Here is a 20,757-nt window from a genome sequence, read left to right as displayed (position 1 = left end):
CAATATTGTCTCATTTTTTTTATTTTGGGTTATGAGGGATTTTTGTAAATTTTTTATTTTTTTTTGAGAGATTTTTGCCAAAATTTAAATGGTGAGGGAAAAGTGAAACAGCATAGCATTTTTAGGGGATTTGTGTAAAAAACCCAAACAAAATTCATCCATGTTATTAAATTTCAATATCCCTATTTTGAATTAATGATTATTCAAAATGAACACTAATATTGAATTTCCAATCAATATTATAAGAATCAAGAATGTTCTACAAGTCGAGCAACTCCTGTTTCCTTTGTTCTTTTATTATAACTAGTTTCGCATCACGTGCTATGCACGTGGCTCGTAACGTAACTCGTCAATGAATATATTAGTAAATTTATTATAATTATGTCAATTTTTATTTATAATTAATATTAAATTAGTTAAGAATTTTTATAAAAGTAAATATAATATATTCGGTTATTATATTTTTTTCCATACTGAATTTATTATTTTTTTAATTTTATAATAACCATAATTAAATAATTAACTTATTTTTATTAATAATATTTTTAAAAATAATAAGATAGAAATTTAAATAATAATATATTGACCAAATACAATATTTTAATTTTGTAGTTCAATCAAATAAAAAGATAGGTATTCCTACTAATTTGGAGACAATTTAGTTATTTTTTACATACTAAAAATTAAATTGGAGATAATTTAACTACCTATTCTAATTAGGACTTTAATTATAATAATGATTAATTAAATAATTAATTAGTGAATGACTATAAAACCTTCATTTAGTTGTAAACTGAAAAGGATTATTCAGTAAATTTGCCTGCCCCCCACATCCGTGCTTTTATATATAGTATAGATGGAAAGATGAAATAGAAGCTAGAAGAGAAATAATAATTGAACAATGGGTCAATGCGTCCTATGAACTTGTGACATAGGGTCATTTAACTCAGTTTTAACTTGTTTGAGCAACTAACACCAAAACTCTTCATTTTTAGGTCAGATAACCCTACATTTTATTTTTTTATTGCAAAAAAATAAATTTAGGATAATTTTATCGCAACAATTAGAAAATTTTTTAATTTTTATTTCGCATTCCTCACCTCCAATTTGTATTTTACGCGTTTTTAAAATATAATTGTGGAATTATCTGACCCAAAAGTGAAGAGTTTCGGGGTTAGTTAATCAAACAAATTGAAACTGGATTAAATGATCCTGTATCACAAGTTCAGGGGGTGCAATGACCCTTTATTCAATTATAATTTGTGCAGGTCTGTTTTGTTTATTCCCTATTCGGTTATAATTACTCAGCTAAATTAAACCATAAAACCAGTGTTTTAAAAACCGGACCGGACCGGCCGGTCGGACCGGTTGAACCGCAAACCGGCCAGTGGTCCGGTCTGAAACTGCGAAAAACCGGATCTTTTGGTTGGACTGGGTTGGACCGGTTGGACCGAATTACACCGGTAAAAAACCGGATATTAAACCGAATTGGACCGGATTGAACCGGTAAAAAACCGGTGAATCAGAATTTTTTTTAAAATTTTTAAATTTATCAAACCGGTTGAACCGATCATTAAACCTGTTTAACCGGTTGAACCGGAAACTGGTGGTCTCACCGGTTCGATTTTTAAAACACTGCATAAAACCCTACCCCCTAAACTTGCAGAGGATATGCAATTGATAACATAATTAATATTGAGTCAATTAAGCCCTTGAACTTATCATTTTTTTTATCAATTAGTCCAAATATTTTAATTTTGAAAACAATTATATAAAGGTTAATTGACCATAGTTTTGTATTAAGTGCCAAGATTTAGATTCGTCGATCAAAATTTGAGCTAATTGATGACAATAGTTATTTTTGTTGTTAATTGTCCATTGGGTGAAAGTTTAACAGGCCAATTGATATTTAAGCCGTAGATTTTCTTACTCAAAACTGCAACAATTGCATTTCCATCTGTTCCTGCAAAGTGCAAACCAAGCCACTACCAACACACAGCACGAATCATTTATAGTGAAAAAAGATACACATCATAAGTTTAAAATTCTTGCTGGTTATCATCATTCGGTTTCCTGTTTAGTTACATAAGAAAATCATACTCCCAACTAAGTTCCGAGTTTGACATAAGCAAATGCACCATAAGATACAGAGGACACGGGGCACAGTTTCGAATGAGAAATAAGTTGGCCGGCAGAAGATTATACCGTGCACATCAGCTATAGAGGCAAACTTAGCAATGAGCTTTACAGCTTCCTCATAAGAAGAAAAAGACGCTGATCGAGTTCAAAATGAGAGACATGAGAAGGGTCACCCTTTAGAAACATGAGAAGCCCACCATATGAAACTAACATCTCTCTAAAACCAAAAGAAACAAGGCAAACAAAAGCCGATTAAGTCTTAAACTCAATTAAAACTTATATTGCATAAGCTCAATGACCAATGATAAGTATGCGATAATCAAGAACCAACAGCAACAATGAGTGCACAAATACAAAAGAAAGTTCCAAAGTTTGGATACTCACGCTTTAGCCTTTCTTCCTGAACCTTCTTCTGAGATCTTGTACAATTTCCCATGCATAATGTATTCATACTTGTCAGCAAGAGTTTTCCTTCCTCCCTGCACCAAAGATTCAATTCCTTATCTAGGAAATATAACTTCTCCAATGGACCAACGGCTTGACAGAATCATCCAGGACATGGTACAGAAGGAAGTACGTAGTCCAGGGAAAAACTATTGTGTGATAGTGTTGTCACATTATAATTATTTTTTTGTCATTCCTGAGACACCGGCATCAAAGAGAAAGAATACGATGATGTCTAAAAATAAATAAATTGCATATGTTACTTGACGATATCTAAGAAACACGTTTATCTAAGTTAAGGGAACAACACACAGTTGCCTAGCTATCACTATTGAATTTGTGTGTCCATTTCCACCACCATTAACTAAACAGCCTAATACATTGGCTACCTGTGACTTAAGTACACCTATAGGGCTAAACGGACATAAAGTTCCAGTACTATCAACTCTTTCTTCCATCATCACACATGTAGAATCGCATCATTTTACAATGGAAGGCTGAACACATAACAATGGAAAAACAGACCCTATAAAATCACACATATGGAAAATTCTTGAACTGTACCAGTATATGCGTCCCTATCAGAACTTGGATAAAGTTTTATTAAACAGTCAAGAAAAGTAGGTAATTGTCTTCTGCGACCCTGTAATCATCTAATCTGAGTCAAAATATAGTGTACAACTAGGTTCATAAAGAGGAGAGAACATACATTTTTAAGATACTCCGGAATCAATGTTGTTGTAAAATAGCAGCAGATGAACGAGACTTACCTGAGTAAAATAACCAGTGTCAGGTGTACCATCCAAATTTAGAGTGTGAGCCAATGCCATGGTGAATTTATCACCAACAGCCATAGGAAAAATTTCTGTGTTCACATCTAGTTGCATGAACATGCCACAATTCTGGCTGTTTGCTTCAATACGAGACACTGCATGAGACCACAAATCATGAGTAAGTAAACAAAAAAAATTGCAATGCATAAGCAATGGTTTAAAGACTAGTAAGCAAATTCATGGAAGAGTAATTAAATTGCTTCTACCAGTTTCATATTTATTAAAATAATTTCTCAAGTATTTAACATGGTAAAATAATTTGTCAACAAAGATACTAATAAAAACATTACAGTGTCACTTTATGAAGATTTAAATACAACATACACACCCCAATGATATAACTTTTGCTATTATCACTTCAGAAACGGTGAAAAAAATCTTATGTCCAGCTTCCTTACTGTTAAAGGGGTCAACTCTTCCAAAATCCGATAGGACTTAGAAGCTCATAATTTTCGACAAAGGCCACAAGTCCTTAAACCAAGTGCACAAAAAACACGGTTTGAAGGACTTGTGAATTGCTATTTAAGCTGAAACTAGAGGACAACAATATCCGAATAAAATGTGATACATAAATGCTCACATGAACAGGTTACAATGATCATTAGTGTCCAAAACCAAATTACTAAACATAGCTACAGAGCCTCTTAACATCAATAATAACACAATTAAAAAAAGCCAAGAATAAATAAGAAGCATACCTTTATCGAATTTTTTACCATCTGGGTCGAGTTTGTCAATCACAAAAATATCCTCAAACATAATAATATTCGACATTGTCACTGCAAAAAGTTATTCATCAGAAAAAATTAATAAGCACCTTTATACATATGAAAAAACAGACACTAAATTCAGTTAAAAAACACAAAAACACCTATTAAAAGTACATGAACTTACTAAAAAACAGGCATCGTATAATGAAATATTTTATCATAAAACAAAAAATTATTTAGAAAAAACAAAAAAAATCCAGAAATCGTATAATTTTCTTGTTTTTAACTAGGGGAGCTAAAGAATTCCAACATCAGAAAATAGAGCTAGTCAATTGGTATAAAGCAGACTAATTGTGCTGAACAAAAGAGAAAGAATTACCTAAAAAGATTGCAGGAGACGAGAGGAACACAGAACGAAGCGGAACCTTCCGACGGCAGCAACGGATAGCGGTGGCGGAAAGGAACAGCACTACCAGCGGCGGCAGCAGGCGGCGGAAAAGCACTGCACAGTAGCAACGGTGAGGAAGAGAATAGTGTTTAGGTTGAAGATGAAAGGAAGAGAAATGTGTAATTTTGGGTGGGATTGTATTAAATATACATAGTTTTATTAAAAATAAATTGTAAACTATGATCAAATTAATAATAATAATAATACTAATTTATATTATCATTAACTCCCGCTAACCCCGCTAATGATATGTGTATGAGGTTGAGGGTGACCCTCAACACTCACAGGCAGTGTGTCTATTTAAAAAAATGTTTAATATTAACTTCTGCTAACCCCCACTAACAATTAGAGTAAGCTATCTTTGACAAAAAAAATAGATATATATTTATAAACTTTTTAATATAATTAATTTTCATAAAAATAATATAGTTTAAATTTAAATAAAAAATAAATAGATATAAATTTATAAAAAATAATTATAAATTCATTTGAGAAATAATATTAATTAAATTTATAATATTATTAACTGACAAATGCATTTATGACTTAATAATACATTTTCTATACGAGCCATATTGATTATAATTGAGAGATTTTTAAGTAGATTCAGTACACCACGTCATCCGTGGACTAAACCTATCAAATAATGACACGTCATTAAAATTATGGTAATATTGTAATATTACTATTTAAAAGTGTAAATAAGTAATAAACGAATTTACAAGATTGTCATCATTTTAATGACGTGTCATTATATGATAGGTTTAGTCCGCGGGTGACGTGGTGGACCGAGTCTACCTAAGAATCTCTCATTATAATTAAGCTCTCGTTCGTGACCTCTTAATCATGTCATATACTTCCTTTATTTTACACACCATGCAATATTATTAAATTTGTTTTTTTGTTACCAAATATGAGTGTTTTTTTATTTCATCCAACACCATCTTTTCTTATTAACCTACACATGTCCTATTATAGAGGTGGCCATGGGCCAGATTAGCCCGTGAACCGGACAAGCCCGGAACCGGCCCGGTCAAACCGGGCCCGGAACCGGTCAAACCCGAAACCGGACTAAAACCGGCCCGGAACCGTACGAAGGGCGGTTTCAGGCCGGTTCTATATTTGTTGAACCGTGAACCGGCTGTTCCGGATCGGATCCGGCGGTTTAAGGGTCGAACCCGTTGATAAAAAATATATATTATATATTTAAAATATATATTATATTTTTATCATATAATATATTTACTTTTGCAATTAAATATATATTATATTTGTTTTAGTTAAATTTTTGGTTAATATTTTAATTTGTTTTTTTTTTTAATCTTTATTTTCTTATAATACTATCTCCGTGGGTTATTTTATTAGTATTAAATTACATTTTTTAGTAATTAAATTTTAATTTTATATTTAATTTTTTTAAACCGTCCTAAACCTGAACCGTCCGGTTCCGAACCGTCATGAAACCGTCTCTTAGGCGGTTCCGGGCCGGTTCCAGGCCGGTTCCACTTTTTCTTGAACCGTGACCCGACGGTTCCGGTCGGAACCGCCGGGTTATGAACCGTGGCCACCTCTATCCTATTAAACCCCTAATTTAGTATATATTTTTTAAAAAATCCCCCTTTTCAGCAGGCCTGACGCATGCTGACGCGTGAAACAGGTGCACCATGCACCTGTTATCACGATTATTTGGAAAGCAGGTGCATGGTGCACCTGTTCCCCATATAACACATAAAATGGGGACCTTTTTTCCAAAGGTCCTCATACTTTTTTAAACTATATATATATATATTTATTTATTTATTTATTTATTTACATTAAATATTTTAAAAAAACTCAAATCATTAATTTATTTATATATTTTATAAATATAACGTATCAAAAATATTTTATTTTATATAAAATTTTAAAAATATTAATTTTAAGTTTGAGATATTTTAATAGATATTGTGAAATTATATTAAAAACTAAAAAATAATCAAACATATAATTTGATACATCTCGATATATATTTGATATATATTCGATAGTTCGAAACTTTTTTCTTGTTTTTATTTTTTTATCGATTTAATTAAATCAACCGACTAATTCGATCGGTTTGTTATTATATTTTTAAAAAAGGATACATCTCCGATACATATTTAATACATCTTGTAATTATACATGATACATAAAAAATGGATATCTTTTATTTTTATCGATTTAGTGAATCAACCAACTAATTTGATTTATTCGTTTTTATATTTATACAACTCTAATACATAATTTATACATAATAGATATTTTTTAAATGAACTTTATAAATACATCGCTGATACATAATTTATACATGATAGATATATTTTTACTACATAATATAGATACATTTTTGTTAAACCTATCGTCAAATTGTTTATAACAAATATATTTTTAATATATATAGGATACATTTTCGATACATATATGATACATCTCCGATACATATCAAAAATTGGTCCATCTTCAAATATTTAAAATTAAAAAGAAAAACACCCATGATACCAAAATTTAAATTTTTTTTTTCATATTTTCATAATTATCTCAGTAGCCAAGCAACACCCATGTTTTTTATTTTTAAACTTTACTTGTAATCTAATTTTTTTATTTATATAATGGATACATCTCTGATACATATTTGATACATCTTAAATGTATATTTTTGATACATATCTGATACATGTTTGATTCATTTTTGATACATGTTTTATTCATCTCCAACACATGGTTGATATATATTCGATCGTTCAAACACTTTTTCTTGTGTTTTTATACATATTTGATACATTTCAAATATATTAGATAATATTGATTTATAATTTTTTTAAAAATAGTTAAACGACGCGTAGATAGGTTAATTTCTCTTTTTCAAAATCTTAATTGAGAAAAGGAATGAGATATAGTAAAATTGAAGTTTAATTAACCGAATAAATTAATATTTTTAATTATTAAATCAATCGACTAATTTGATCGGTTTGATACATAATTTATACATGATATAAATATTTATTTAAATTTATTTTATAGATACATCATAGATATATAATTTATATATGATAAATACATTTTTACTATATAATTTATACATGATAAATACATTTTTACTACATAATTTATACATGATATTGTTTTCTTGAGTTGTATATAATGTGTATCAAAGATGAATGTTTGCTATTTTAAAAATATAAATTTGTATCATATATATTATTAATGTACTTATGATAGAAAGTTTTGCTATTTTTTAATATATTATTAATGTATCAGATGTGTATAAAAAACAACGAAGCATTTCGACAAAATAATCAATGCATTAGAGATATATTCTAGATATATTAGAATCAACGCCTATAAATTATCTATCAAATACATTTTACTTTTATGATATGTGTTATATATTTGTTTGATAGATCATTGATACACAATTATTTATTGTAGTTAATTAAACTATCTTTTTAATTTTTGTAAATATTGCTTTGAATAATTTTGTGGATTTTTTTATATTTGTGAATATAAAGAAATAATAAAATACTACAAATAATTTTTAATAAATAAATAAATTACTATCAATTTTATTTTTTTGGAAAATGTATCAACGATATCTCAAAAATGTATCGGAGATGTATTAGATGATATTACAAAACGGTGTCTGTAATTTGTTGATGCTTGCTTGCTATTAGTGCTGACGTGCTGATGCGCTCTGATGTGCTGACGCATTATGACGCGCGCTGACACGCTCTGATACGGAAATCACATGTGCTAGCTGTTATTATTCCTTTTCATTAATATGGTGTTATGCTTGTCATGTGTCACCTATTTAATGGAATGGTGTTTGTTGTAAATTTTTTTACTCTTGTGATAGGAATGATAAATAAGGGAATAAGGTGACGATGTGTGAAATGTTGAGCTATTTTTGTGGTATTTTTATGATTTTTTCAAAAAAAAAAGCTGAATTATTTCTTGTTTAGAAATAAAAAGTTAGGATGTGGGATGACATTTTTGGTAAAATAGGTTTACATCACGTGAAAATCCTTTTAAATATAGTCTTTCTAGGGATGGAAATAAAAATGTGACAAATACAATAGGTCATGTGGGAGTTCAAGTTAGCTTGCAAGCTTTATGAGTTATTCGTAAATTTAAATGAGTTAACATCAATAAGTTTAAGTTTGTCTCGTTTAAATAAATGAACATTAGGTAGTGTTTCAACTAATTGATTTAGACTATCGAACGAGTTTGGACTAAAAAGGTTTTTTGAAATGAAAGAGTAATTATAGACACCTATTTTTCGGACATGTAAAAAAGATAAAAGACTAAAGCGTCCAGCGATGATTTTCAGAGAAATTAGTCTGGATGACAAGTTATCAATTCGTTTGTTTGAATTCAATTAGGCGTGATCAGTGCACAACTGCGAACTTGGAGGGTTAAAATGTAATTAGCCGTAAATAGTCTATAAAAATCTAAAAAAATTGTAGTCTAAGTTTAAAAGTTGGACTAATTGCAATATCTTATAAGTTTATGGGCCAATTTACAAGTTTGGCAGACTAAAATTGACCATACCCAAACTCATAAGGTCCCATAAGCCTTTTTTTAATACTTTTGGGTACTAAAATGACCTTTTAACACCCTTTTACTTAGTTATCAAATTTAAATTCGAATTTTATTAAAATAATAGTAGTTTTAACTAATCCTAACACTAAAAAACCTATCACTTAACACTCTTTCATCTTTAACTTAAACACTATAACTTTAACCAACATAACTTAAAATCAGCTTAAACTCTAGGTAAATCTAACCCTAACCTAACCACTATAAATAGAGCACACAGACAGTCTAGTTAGAGGTCGGCAATTAAACACCTAAAACACAGAATTGAACCCGAAATTAAAGAGCCATAGCCGAACTACTACACACACCAAATTAGTCAATTCTAGTCCAGAAAATAAGTTTAGATGCTTTAATCACTCATAGAACGCAACATTGCATATCTATCTGAAGCTAGATTCCACATCTGGATCACTAGAAAATGAGCCAATAACTCACAACAGTACTTCTGAGGACCCATAATCATCTTGAAAGCGGAGCGGGGTTCGGGGGCCGTTCGCTCAAGGTTTACGGTTGACTTCTTGATCTGGAAATGGATTTTGATAATGGAGTCGCCACCTAGTTCAACTAGAAAATATCTTTTAACCGATTAGGTAACCTTACTCGCTTATGGGTAAGAATACCGTGCATCAGATTAAAGATTAAGGTTTGTGGACCTCCCCGAGACTCGTGTGCTTGACTTATCGTTCACCAGTTTTATTTACTAGACATATTTGCATTAATCTCATCTCAACAGTATATGCAGTTCACATGATATGAAAGCTGTAAATAAACAAGTATCAAAGCAATAAACAGGTTTGACCCGCATATGACTCGACTTGGACTGGTATTTTAGGCAAGTAGTAAGCACTCCTAAACATACATCTAACCTTAGAGGTTTCTAGCAAGTAACAAAAGTCTGGCCGGTCTAGATATTTTACATGCACAAAGCCTAAATCAGATGTAAACGTTTGATTGATTGATTTTATTAGTGAGTCTTGAAAAACGTTTGATTGATTAAGATAGACTCGGCGGCTCGGACCTTCATTTTTTATCTTCTGGGGACTACGTTGTTTAGCAATTCAAGTTGTACACTGCCAATGTGTGTGCTTCCTGTTTTGGAGGATCTAAACCTGGCGGTGACCTATGATTGGTGGTCCGCTGGACTTGCTCACTTGTACTTGAGTATGGACCAGATCGTTCGAGGAGTATCTCGTATCTATGGGATGTGGTCAGTCGTGCATGTGAGTTTGACTTCTTACCCTTTTGCACTTTGTATTTTTACTCTTGTTTCACTGGTTCATGTGTCTTTCTTTCTTAAAGATCTGGGCGGTCCATTTAGACCTTTTGACCGGTTTTGGCGATTCTCCGGCACTGGTTATCCCTCTTATGAGTACTTGGGATATTTCTAAGACCATATCCCAATGTCGAGCGGTTGTGAGTATTTATTCTCTTATATGTGAATACCCCTTCTTTGGACTGTGTCACCCTCTGATAGTAATTTTCTTTCTATGTGCATGTCACGACCCAAAATCGTAGGCCGTGACCGGCGCTAGAAAATGGGAGTTTGAGATCTGAAACCCGTAGCAAGCGTAACAAACAAACAACCTGCAAACATACAATAAACACACGTTCGAGATTCCTAGGCCGGTGGGCAACGAAGGTGATGGAATGAGGCAAATTAGGTGGCAATCGAATTTTGCTACTTTTATCTTGAAAATTTATCAAACATACATAATCTCATTCTCGAAGAGAATTTCTAAGTCAAATTAAACATACATGACAATTTTTCAGGTAAAAAGATAAATTTTTGTTGCCACCTAAATATTTTTTGTTTGAAAAATTGAAGTCCAGCGACCAAAAAAATTACAATTAAATTTTAGTAACATGAAAAAAAAGTTCAGTGACCCTCAAGATTAATTACTCCATAAATTGGCCTCCAACTTTCAAATTTCGATTGTTCAAATTCTTTGAAAATTTTCTTCTACGGTATTTATTTTAGTTAGGTTTAACCATCCATAAATATCCTATTTTGTTGAATTTTTCGTTTATAGCCTCACCTCTCAAAATCTTTAATTTTAGCTAATATTTCAATTTTAAGTCTCAATTATAGCTATTTGTTCAAATTAAAGATAAAAATAATTATTCAAATATGCATTTTACATTTTCTCATATTGTTCAAATTAGCTCTTTTATTATAACAAATTTCAAATATAAAAGGGTGTATTTGAAATTTTTTTTACTCCAATTTGAATACAAATTATAATTAAAGCTGAAAATTAAAAGATGAGCTAAAATCAAATTTTTTTAAAAAACCGAGACCATAAATAAAAAAACTGAATAGATAAAATATTTTTGAATGATTAAACTTGTTAGTTATGTATATTTTTTTTTTGGCAAGCCCATCCGGTTTCCAAGGCTTTGCCCTGACTAATCCGGATCCGACCCGCGTCGCGCACCTGACATGGTGGGTGAGTCTGCCAGTGGAAATTTTCTGCATTCACAAGGACTCGAACCCGAGACCTTGCTTAAGCGATATCAAGCCGCTTACCACTTGAACCAACTCCCATTGGTTAGTTATGTATATTTTAATCCCAAAGCTAGGGACAAAATATAAATCAGAGACATACATGTATAAATAAATGACCACATAGCTAAGTATTCAAACACAAGTTTCTGTTAAATGCAATTATTTAATGTGAACCAAGTTGGTCAGGTAGAATATAAACCATTTATTCATAGTGAGATCCCATATCAATAATAAATATTATGATCATTAATAAATATTATATTAATTATTTATATTTTAATTATAATTAATGTGATATTTATTAATTGATCTTAATATTTATTATTACATTTATTATACAATAAATGAATGATTTAGTGAACTAGGTTCACATAAAAAATGTTCGTGTTAATCCGTAAATAAAGAAAGATAAAAAGATGGGGTATTTTTGAATGAGCAACCTTTTTAGTTATATATATTTTAGTTTCAAGGCTAGGGATAAAATATAAATCAGAGACATAAATGAATAAAGGCCTAATGTCTTAAAATCCCCGATTTTATAGTCCCTTTCCGATCCTATTCTGGCGTTAAAAGTTGTCAATTTTATCTTATTTCGCATTTTATCATTTTAATTGTACCCCAATTTTTAAATTTTTGTCAATTTTTTTTACTTAAATGATGAAATCATTTAATTAACCGTATTTAAAAATAAAATTAAATTCATTTCCATTCAAAAAAATACAAATGAGTCATTTATTTTTAAAAACTAACTAATAGCTTTCCGGTTTATTTTATGGGTTCTTTAGTGATTTTTCAGTCCATTATTGCTACTCTGGATCGTTGTATGAAACGTTTTTTTTGGTGTGGAAATTCAGAGGGTAAGGGTATATGCAAACTTTCGTGGGATAAAGTTTGTCTTCCGTATGATCAAGGTGGTCTTAATTTAATTCCCTTTCGAATTAAAAATCAAAGCCTTCTCTGCAAATGGCTTTGGAAGCTTCGTATTGGAGGTAATTCTCTTTGGTACTTGGTTGTGATTAATAGTTGCAATATCCACTCTTGGCATGATTTGGAGAATTGTAATATTAATTCTCTTTCTCATTTATGGAAAGGGATATACAAGCTTTGTGTTTCTAAGTCTGAAATTTGGTCGATTTTTGATGTGGGAATTTCAAATAAAACCGGTGATGGTTCAGTTGCTATCTTCTGGAGGGATTCTTGGTTAGGTTCGGATTCTTTGGCTGTCCGATTTCCAGGCTTATTCTCATTGTCAAGGTCGAAGTCTATATCTGTCAAGGATCAGCTCAGCAGTCTTCCGTTGTCTTCAACGAGCTTTTGTTGGAATAGACGTCTTCGGGTTGGTGAACTGCATCATTTGGAGCTGCTGCTTTTGGAGATTTCGGCAGTCCCTTTATGCACCAGCAGCTTGGACACTTTTAATTGGAGAGGGAAGCAAAGTTTCAGATCCAGGGACGTCTCATTGGCCATGCAACAGTGTAATTCTTTCCGGAGCAGCTTATTCTTTCCATTTATTTGGAAAATTAAGATTCCTCCTCGTATTCAATTCTTCTCGTGGCTTTTAGTGAATGATAGAATTTTTACAAATTCCCTTTTGGTAGCAAGAGGTATTTTGAATTCGGAATTTATTGCTTGCTCGGTGTGTCAATTGGAAGAATCGAGTTTGCATATTATTTGTCATTGTAGTTTTGCTTGGAAGTTTTGGAGCCATATTTTGGCAAAATATGACATTTCTTGGGTTTCGCCTCCATCGGTTGATACATTTTTCATCGCTTGGTCATCTTTACCTCATTCGTCTTTCAAGGAAATTTGGCGGCTTATTTGGTTTTTTGGTATTTGGAAATTATGGAAAGCTCCGAATAATAGGGTGTTTAATGATGTGGATATTTATCATGAGTCTTTAGCTTACTTGTGTATTACCAAGGCGGTGATCTTTTTTAATTCCTTTCACACTCATTTTACGTATAACGGCAATGATGTATTTAGATGTTTGGATTCTTTTGTTGTCTCCTTTTGATTGATCCTTTCTTGGATCTTTTGCCTTCCACTGCTTGTGGTTGAGCTTAATAAACTATCATTTATCCAAAAAAAAACCCATAATCAAATTAAAACTAATTTAATTTTTTAATTAATTTAAATAAATTGTAAACATGTACAATTATTATATGCTATACATGGAGAATATTTTTAAATTTTTGTCCAAATAAAAAAGACGATTCACGATTTCGAAATTTAAAGAAACTTATATTCTTCAAATATGTATATGTAGATTCAAAATTTAAGGGATGTCAAATATGAAAATAAGAGCTTCTGTTCGTAAAATTTGTGAAAAATGCCCACTTTAATATTTTAGCGTATAATTAAAACGATAAAATGTGAAACAGGGTAAACCAGATAAATTTTCAACGTTAAAGTAGGATCGAAAAAAGATTATCCGGTCGGAATTTTGAAGGTATTAGACGATGAATAAATGATCACATAGCCAACTATCGGAACGCATTGATGAACCTAAGGAATTCGTTTGTGTTAAACTGTATTAGTGATGATGGGCAATTAATTAGCGTAGGAAATGACACAAATCAGTTAATTTTCATTTGGGTAATAATGATGGTTGAATTAGGGCTCTTCCGTTTACATTTAGTATCATTCATTTTTTGCTTACATGAATAATGATTTAATTTGTGGCTTTGTGGAATTATCTGTTCCTCAGATTTTGACAATTTAAGCTCTTTAATATATCATCGTGTTAGTGGCCTACACGGCAATTGTTAGCGCACTTGCCTTAGTGTTCGACATTCTTGGTGCCTTTTTTCCTCTGTGTGACGAAAACTTAAATCAAACATAACAATTTCGGGTAATACATAATAGAAATATTCAAAATATCGCTATATTTTAATTTGATGGTTTAAATTTTGATTTTTTTATTTTGATTATTAAATTTTAAAATTAGTTCAAATGATATTTTTAAGCTAAAATAATAATACGACAGCCGAATTTTATCGCTTGACAATTTCTTTTTCTTGTATTTTTATGAAAATTTGTCACTTATTTATAATTATAATTTCTATTCAACAAGGGAAAGGTTTTGGCAAAATTATGCAAAAAAAAAAGTGAACTTCGGCTGACAGTTATAACAAAATCGAATACAATTAAAATTTGGTAAACAAATGGAAAAGATACTTATTCATAAAAAATTGAAAAGATATTAAAATTTAATAACCAAAATAAAAAATAAATTAAAATTTGATAACTAAAATAATTTATTTTGATATTATTGTCACCTAATAATTTATGACTAAAACTTTTGAAAATTTTAATCTAAAGAATTTTAAATTTTAAAAGAAGCAAAGGTTCTCCAATAAAATTTAAGTTTAATCATTCGAAAATACCTCATTATTTTGAATTTTTCGTATATAACTCCATTTTTTAGAATTTTCAATTTTAATTTTAATTATAGCCATTTGTTGAAATTGGAGAAGAAAAAGTTTAAATACAACTTTCATATTATTTCATGTTTAAAATTTTTAACGATAAAAATGCAAATCGAGGCAATATGAAACAATATAAACGCCAAATTTGAGTTATTTTCCGCTCCAATTTGAACAAATGGCTATAACTAAAACTGAAAATTGCTAAAAATTTAAAAGACAAGGTCATAAACGAAAAAAATATCAAAAAGGTGAATTATTTTAAATGGCTAAGCCTAAATTTATTTATCAAAACTTACAATCTTCTTGCAAATATATATATATATATATATATATATATATATATATATATATATATATATATATATATATATATATATATATATATATATATATATATATATATATATTTATAAGTTATAGTTCAAATTATATTTTGCATTGGTTAGAATTATGTTAAAGTTATGAGTTAAGCGCAGGTGAGTTGGTAAAGCGCTCTCTTAATTTAAGTGAGGTTGTAGGTTCGAACTATACTCATGAATACAACCTTTTAAAATTTGAGATTGGAATCTCTCTCCCACAAGCGGCCTACACTACTCGAGCGAGAATTAATCTGAATGTATAAAGTTTAAAGGTGCCGTCTTATAGTTGAGATCCGTTTAAAAAATCCCGTGGACCATGTACTAAAAAACGTTATGAACAGAATTATGAAAATGCATTATCGATTCAAGATTTTTTATAAGTTTTAAATCCGCATCCAAACCCTTATAGTTGTATTGGAGAGGATTATTATAAGAAGCTAGGTTCTATCATCAACTGTAAACACAATAAAATGTTGCAATCAACTTATTAGACTTCCTAGTTTATTGCATCAATGAACACTTAAGCCGAAAGACATGGTTCAGTGCTCTTCTTCTTCATTCTATTCATATAGTTTCCCACTTGAAATCTGTTTCTTCACTTGCACGTTTCCTCACATATTAGTTTCTATAGTGGGGGCTATTATTTTTTTTTGGTACCCATCCGGTTTTCAAGGCTTCGCCCTGACTAATCCGGATCCGACCCGCGTCGCACATCTCGCATGGTGGGTGAGTCTATTATAATAACAAATTATTCTGCTCAAAGAAAAACGAATTTATATTCTTTGATTACTGATGCATACATCAAAATGCAAATTTGTTATTACATATAACAGAATGTAAAGGTGTTGTATTACATCAGGGTAAGTATACAAATTCATTTGAAGGAATGTATTTTTGACATTTGATCTCTGTCTTGTACCTAATATACCCACAATCTCAAAAATTGTGTTCTACTCAAACAAGCATTTTTCAATCTTTTCTTATTTTCTACAACTGATTAAGTATTATATTATATGCTTGTGAAAAAGTCAAGATAGTGGTGAGAGATATTCATGAAAATGATTGAAATAATAATATGCATAACAAAGAATATTAGTAATGGAATGTTTGTCATGCTCACTTTGGGGTCAAATATCTTTTGGGTCACTAAACTTTAAAGTTATTTCAAAATGATATTAAACATCAGTCTATTTGTTAAGGTCACAAATTTTCAAATTCTGTCTTATAATGATTTTCCGATCTAATTTTGATGACGTGACCATCTAAATTAAGAATATTTATCACGTCGGGAAAAGTTTCAAATTATATTTTTATTTGGAAATGAATGTTACTAAGGTGGCATATAAAGAAAAAAAAAATTGATTTTTGGCATCCTTTTTGAAAAAATTTATAAGTTTAGAGACCAAAATGTATTTGATCCCTCAATTTGGCTGGTAGGTGTATGTATTCTTGTGTTAAGCTAAAGAAACTTAGGAAAGCGTTTTGAGATGGTTGTGAAGCTAGCTTTTAGCAGTTAAATACAGTTGAGAAGTTTAGTTAACTTGTGGCCCCATAGAAGCTTATTCTTAAATTAGGTAACTGTAAACAGAAAATGACTTTTCTAAGCAAGTATTACTGATAAACTTATTTTTTATATATTTATAAAAATCAAACAAACTTATTTTGTTTATTTGCTGTAGTTGAGATGACCTACTGTATATATATGTGCTAGCAAACACATTCTAATAATAATATTGTATACAAATTAGTTTTAGTTCAACTGCCTTGAATAGAATGTGATTACACTAAACTCACTGTTCTTTTTTTTTTGATAATTAGGGAGGGGGAGCGCTTGTGGGAGGAAACGAACCCACGACCTAGCAGTTTGCTGCCTAGCGCTTATACCATTTGAGCTATAGCTCATTGGTAACTCACTGTTCTTGTTTGGACAACATATCGGGTAAAATATTAAAATTTATAACCATTTTAGTTATATCACGAAAATGGAAACAAAATAATATTTTTTATATAGGATTATGGTATATAGAATTTCTGAGTCTTATAAGCGTTCATGAATATATAAACAAAATACCAAAACGTAGGATTTGACATATTTACGTGGAACATAGCTTTAATTAGTACCTCGATATGGCATGTATTTTGGTATGATACAGTATTAGGGCCTGAATGCAGTAATTGAAACTAATTCCTTTCATAACCCTTTTGGTGATTATGAAAATCTTGTGACGGCTGCAGCCTGCAGAAGTAGGTAAAACAGGTGAACAATCAAGAAACAGATGTATGCAAGAACTGGCTATACGTACTCTTAGCCGGTATTTATATAACTAATAGTTGATGCCATGAATCTAGACTACGAGATGAAGAACATTATATCATTGTTTTACAGAAATACGATTATTTATTTGGCATAAATTAAGATTAATGGTCTTGCATTTGTAATTCTCGCAAGGTAAGAATATGAAAATAAGAGTGTGTGTATTTGAAGATAACGGCTGAGGTAGAACTAGAAATGAGAGTTAGGAAATGGTGTTGGTGGGCGTAAGATAAGAGATGGTTTTCGTTCATTGTTTTAACAACCAATTTTCTCCTACTTGGAGAATGGTAGGCCAACGGTCAGAAGAAGATACGCCATCTTTGCTTATTTAGCTATTCCAAACTAACTTACTTCTCCTAGGATCAGCCTCTTATTCTCTTCATTGTTTTTTCAATATTGTACTTCATAATTGTCGTTGTGTTGTTCTTAGTGTGAATATACTATTATTAAGAAAACTAATGAATCGAGTTCTCGACTTTGAGTCTTTTTTTAGCAAAAAATTAGAGAGTCTTTATATGATCATATATATTTGTATATTTAAATGAAAAATAATCATTTTTATGATAAAGAAAATGGTTTTCTCGACGGACTTATCCGTCGAGAAAACTATCGTGGACTATTGCCAAATTTTCTAATGGTTATTAGCGACGAACAAATACATTCGGAAAATTTGTTGCTAATTGACAATTGTTTTTGTCAGTCACCAAAAGACAACTTCTTTTAATGCTAAAGAATGAAACAATTATAAGCCTATAACCATGCTAAATTGTCAGAATATGCGAAAATTAAATTCTAGACATATTTCTTGCTGATTTTATAAGTTTGATTGAATTTTGATACTAAGTTTCAAGTATTTTTACAATGGAAAATACTTAAGTTCACTAACTAATGTACTCTTTTGTTGTTTATATTTTGAGAGAATTTATTTATGATTAAGTTGGTTAATGATGTATCTTCAATGCATATATATAAGTAAATAAAGGGTGACATGAATAAGCGTAATTTTTTTATTAAATTGCCAATTTTCATGGAGTTGCAACCTTCCATTAAAGGGATTGCACCCTTTCCATGCATACCCAAATAATTAATCGGATTCAGGTCAATCTATCATGGACCCGACCCAAATTCCACTATCTCTCACTCGCACATGACTAGTTAGACCTCACTGTGAGATTTTTTATTATCAAAAATATATTCACATAGAAAAACTAGTACACAGATCGTGCGACCTAATGAGTACACCTGCACTTGGAAGCTTATAGCTATGCATCTGTTAGTAATGACATAACATAGCGGAGAAGCAGGTAATCATTCTCCCGCAAACCTTTTGGTCGTCCAAGCGCACATGATATGAATCGTGCTACAATATAATTCTTTACATCTTTTATGTCAAATAGAATATTGTACGGATCTTAGTTCAATCATTTCTTAACGCTCAAATTGAGTTCTCATAACTCTTATTCTTAGGAGGTACTAATGAGAACTCACATCCAGCTATCATAGATCACTTGGATTTGGGTATTCAAATCGGTTATAAACATAACTTCATCTCGTTATTTTAAGGCGAGGTTTAATTTTTTAATGCCATTAAAACTATATGTAAAGCTTTCTTAAAATAATAATAACTAGACATATTCGAAAGAAAAATAAATATATTGTTAACTTTATGAAAATTGATATATTTTACGGGTCAATCTGGTGTTTTTTTTGTTGCCCATTCGTTTTTTAAGGTTTCATGACTAATATGGATCCGATCCGCATCGCTCACCTGGCATGGTAAGTCTATCTTATTTAAGCGATATCAAACCGCTTACCACTTGAATCAATCCCCGTTAGTCAACCTGTTGTTTAATATGTGACATTTTCAAAGAGAAGTTGAAATTGATATCATACGCGATGCTCCCCTTCCCCAAAAACCCTAACCCTAACCCTAGCCAAATTCCTTCATCTCTTCTAAACCATACTAGCAAACCTCTAAACCTAACCCGTTCCCAATCTTCAGAATCATCTCCGGTGGTCTTATACTTTGAGAATTTTCCTCAATTCTGGAAATTCTCGGACCTTCAAAAAGCGTTCGAAAAATATGGTATTTTTGGTAACGTTACTATTGCGCGTAGGAGAAATAAGGCAAACCTCAGATTCGGATTCTTGCGTATCAATGACCATTCTCACGTCCAATTCGCTTTGTCGAAGCTTAACACAGTTTGGATTGGTTCGTACAATATTCGGGCTTTTCGAGCTAGATTCCCGTTTGTTGTTAAACCTGCTGTCAATCCGGTAATGGTTCAGCCTGTAGCTTCCACAGTTAAACCTAGTTCACCGGTCAAAATCTCTGCTGTTAAATCTTCTCATTCTTCGTTACGCGATGCGCGATCCTATGCCCAAGTAGTGAATTTAGAACCATTGATGGTTTCAGCAGATATGTTGGCTCAGAATTGTTATGATAATGCTGTTTTGGTGACTGTGAAACACATTCAAACTATACTACATGCTGGGAGTTATCTCCAGAAGAGAGGAATTACTTTTGTTTCATCTTCTTTCTTGGGAGGCAAATTCATTATGATTAACTTCAATACTTCTGTGGAGAAGCAGAATTTTTTGAATATGGACTGTTCTGACTTTTTTGAGTCTAAGAGTTCATGGTTTGCAGATTATGTGGCGCAAGAACGTTTCGTTTGGGTAAAAATCTTGGGAGTTCCCCTAGTCTCTTGGACTGAGAAGTTTTTTAGAAGTGTGGGGAATCGTTTGGGAGATTTTGTTACGGTTCACCCCTTTGTGAAATCAATGGAGAGATTGGATGCAGCTTATGTTCTATTATCAGCAGGTTTTGAGAGAATAGACTGTTCTTTTCCTATCCACATTGGAGAGAACGTGTATCCTATCTTTGTCATTGAAATTGATTCACCGGTTCTTATGACGGATTACCAAGATATTCATTCTGATGACTCGGATTCGGGAGATA

General features: G+C 31.2%; 1 protein-coding gene across 1 annotated transcript; it reads right to left on the bottom strand.

Moving 5' to 3' along the window:
• Positions 1-1,902: 1,902 nt before the first annotated feature.
• On the bottom strand, positions 1,903-4,703 carry LOC126680461 (DNA-directed RNA polymerases II, IV and V subunit 8B-like). The gene is made up of 5 exons (XM_050375590.2): positions 4,506-4,703; positions 4,115-4,195; positions 3,354-3,511; positions 2,524-2,618; positions 1,903-2,356 (listed from the first exon to the last, which is right to left on the bottom strand). The coding sequence occupies exons 2-5, from the start codon at positions 4,188-4,190 to the stop codon at positions 2,245-2,247; spliced, it is 441 nt and encodes a 146-aa protein (XP_050231547.1). The 5' UTR covers positions 4,191-4,195; positions 4,506-4,703; the 3' UTR covers positions 1,903-2,244.
• Between the last annotated feature and the right edge of the window lie 16,054 nt (positions 4,704-20,757).

This window comes from Mercurialis annua, linkage group LG1-X (assembly GCF_937616625.2).
Source record: "Mercurialis annua linkage group LG1-X, ddMerAnnu1.2, whole genome shotgun sequence".
NCBI lineage: Eukaryota > Viridiplantae > Streptophyta > Magnoliopsida > Malpighiales > Euphorbiaceae > Mercurialis > Mercurialis annua.
The sequence above is the reverse complement of the archived record's forward strand: the minus strand, read 5'-3'. Positions and strand labels throughout refer to the sequence as shown.

Bases quoted from the DNA above. Each gene is read 5' to 3' on its own strand.
- LOC126680461 (XM_050375590.2), bottom strand. From the start codon at position 4,190: ATGTCGAATATTATTATGTTTGAGGATATTTTTGTGATTGACAAACTC. The intron at 3,512-4,114 runs GTATGCTTCTTA...GGTCTCATGCAG, and splicing joins TGGTAAAAAATTCGATAAAG to TGTCTCGTATTGAAGCAAAC. The intron at 2,619-3,353 runs GTAAGTCTCGTT...TCTTTGGTGCAG, and splicing joins ACACTGGTTATTTTACTCAG to GGAGGAAGGAAAACTCTTGC.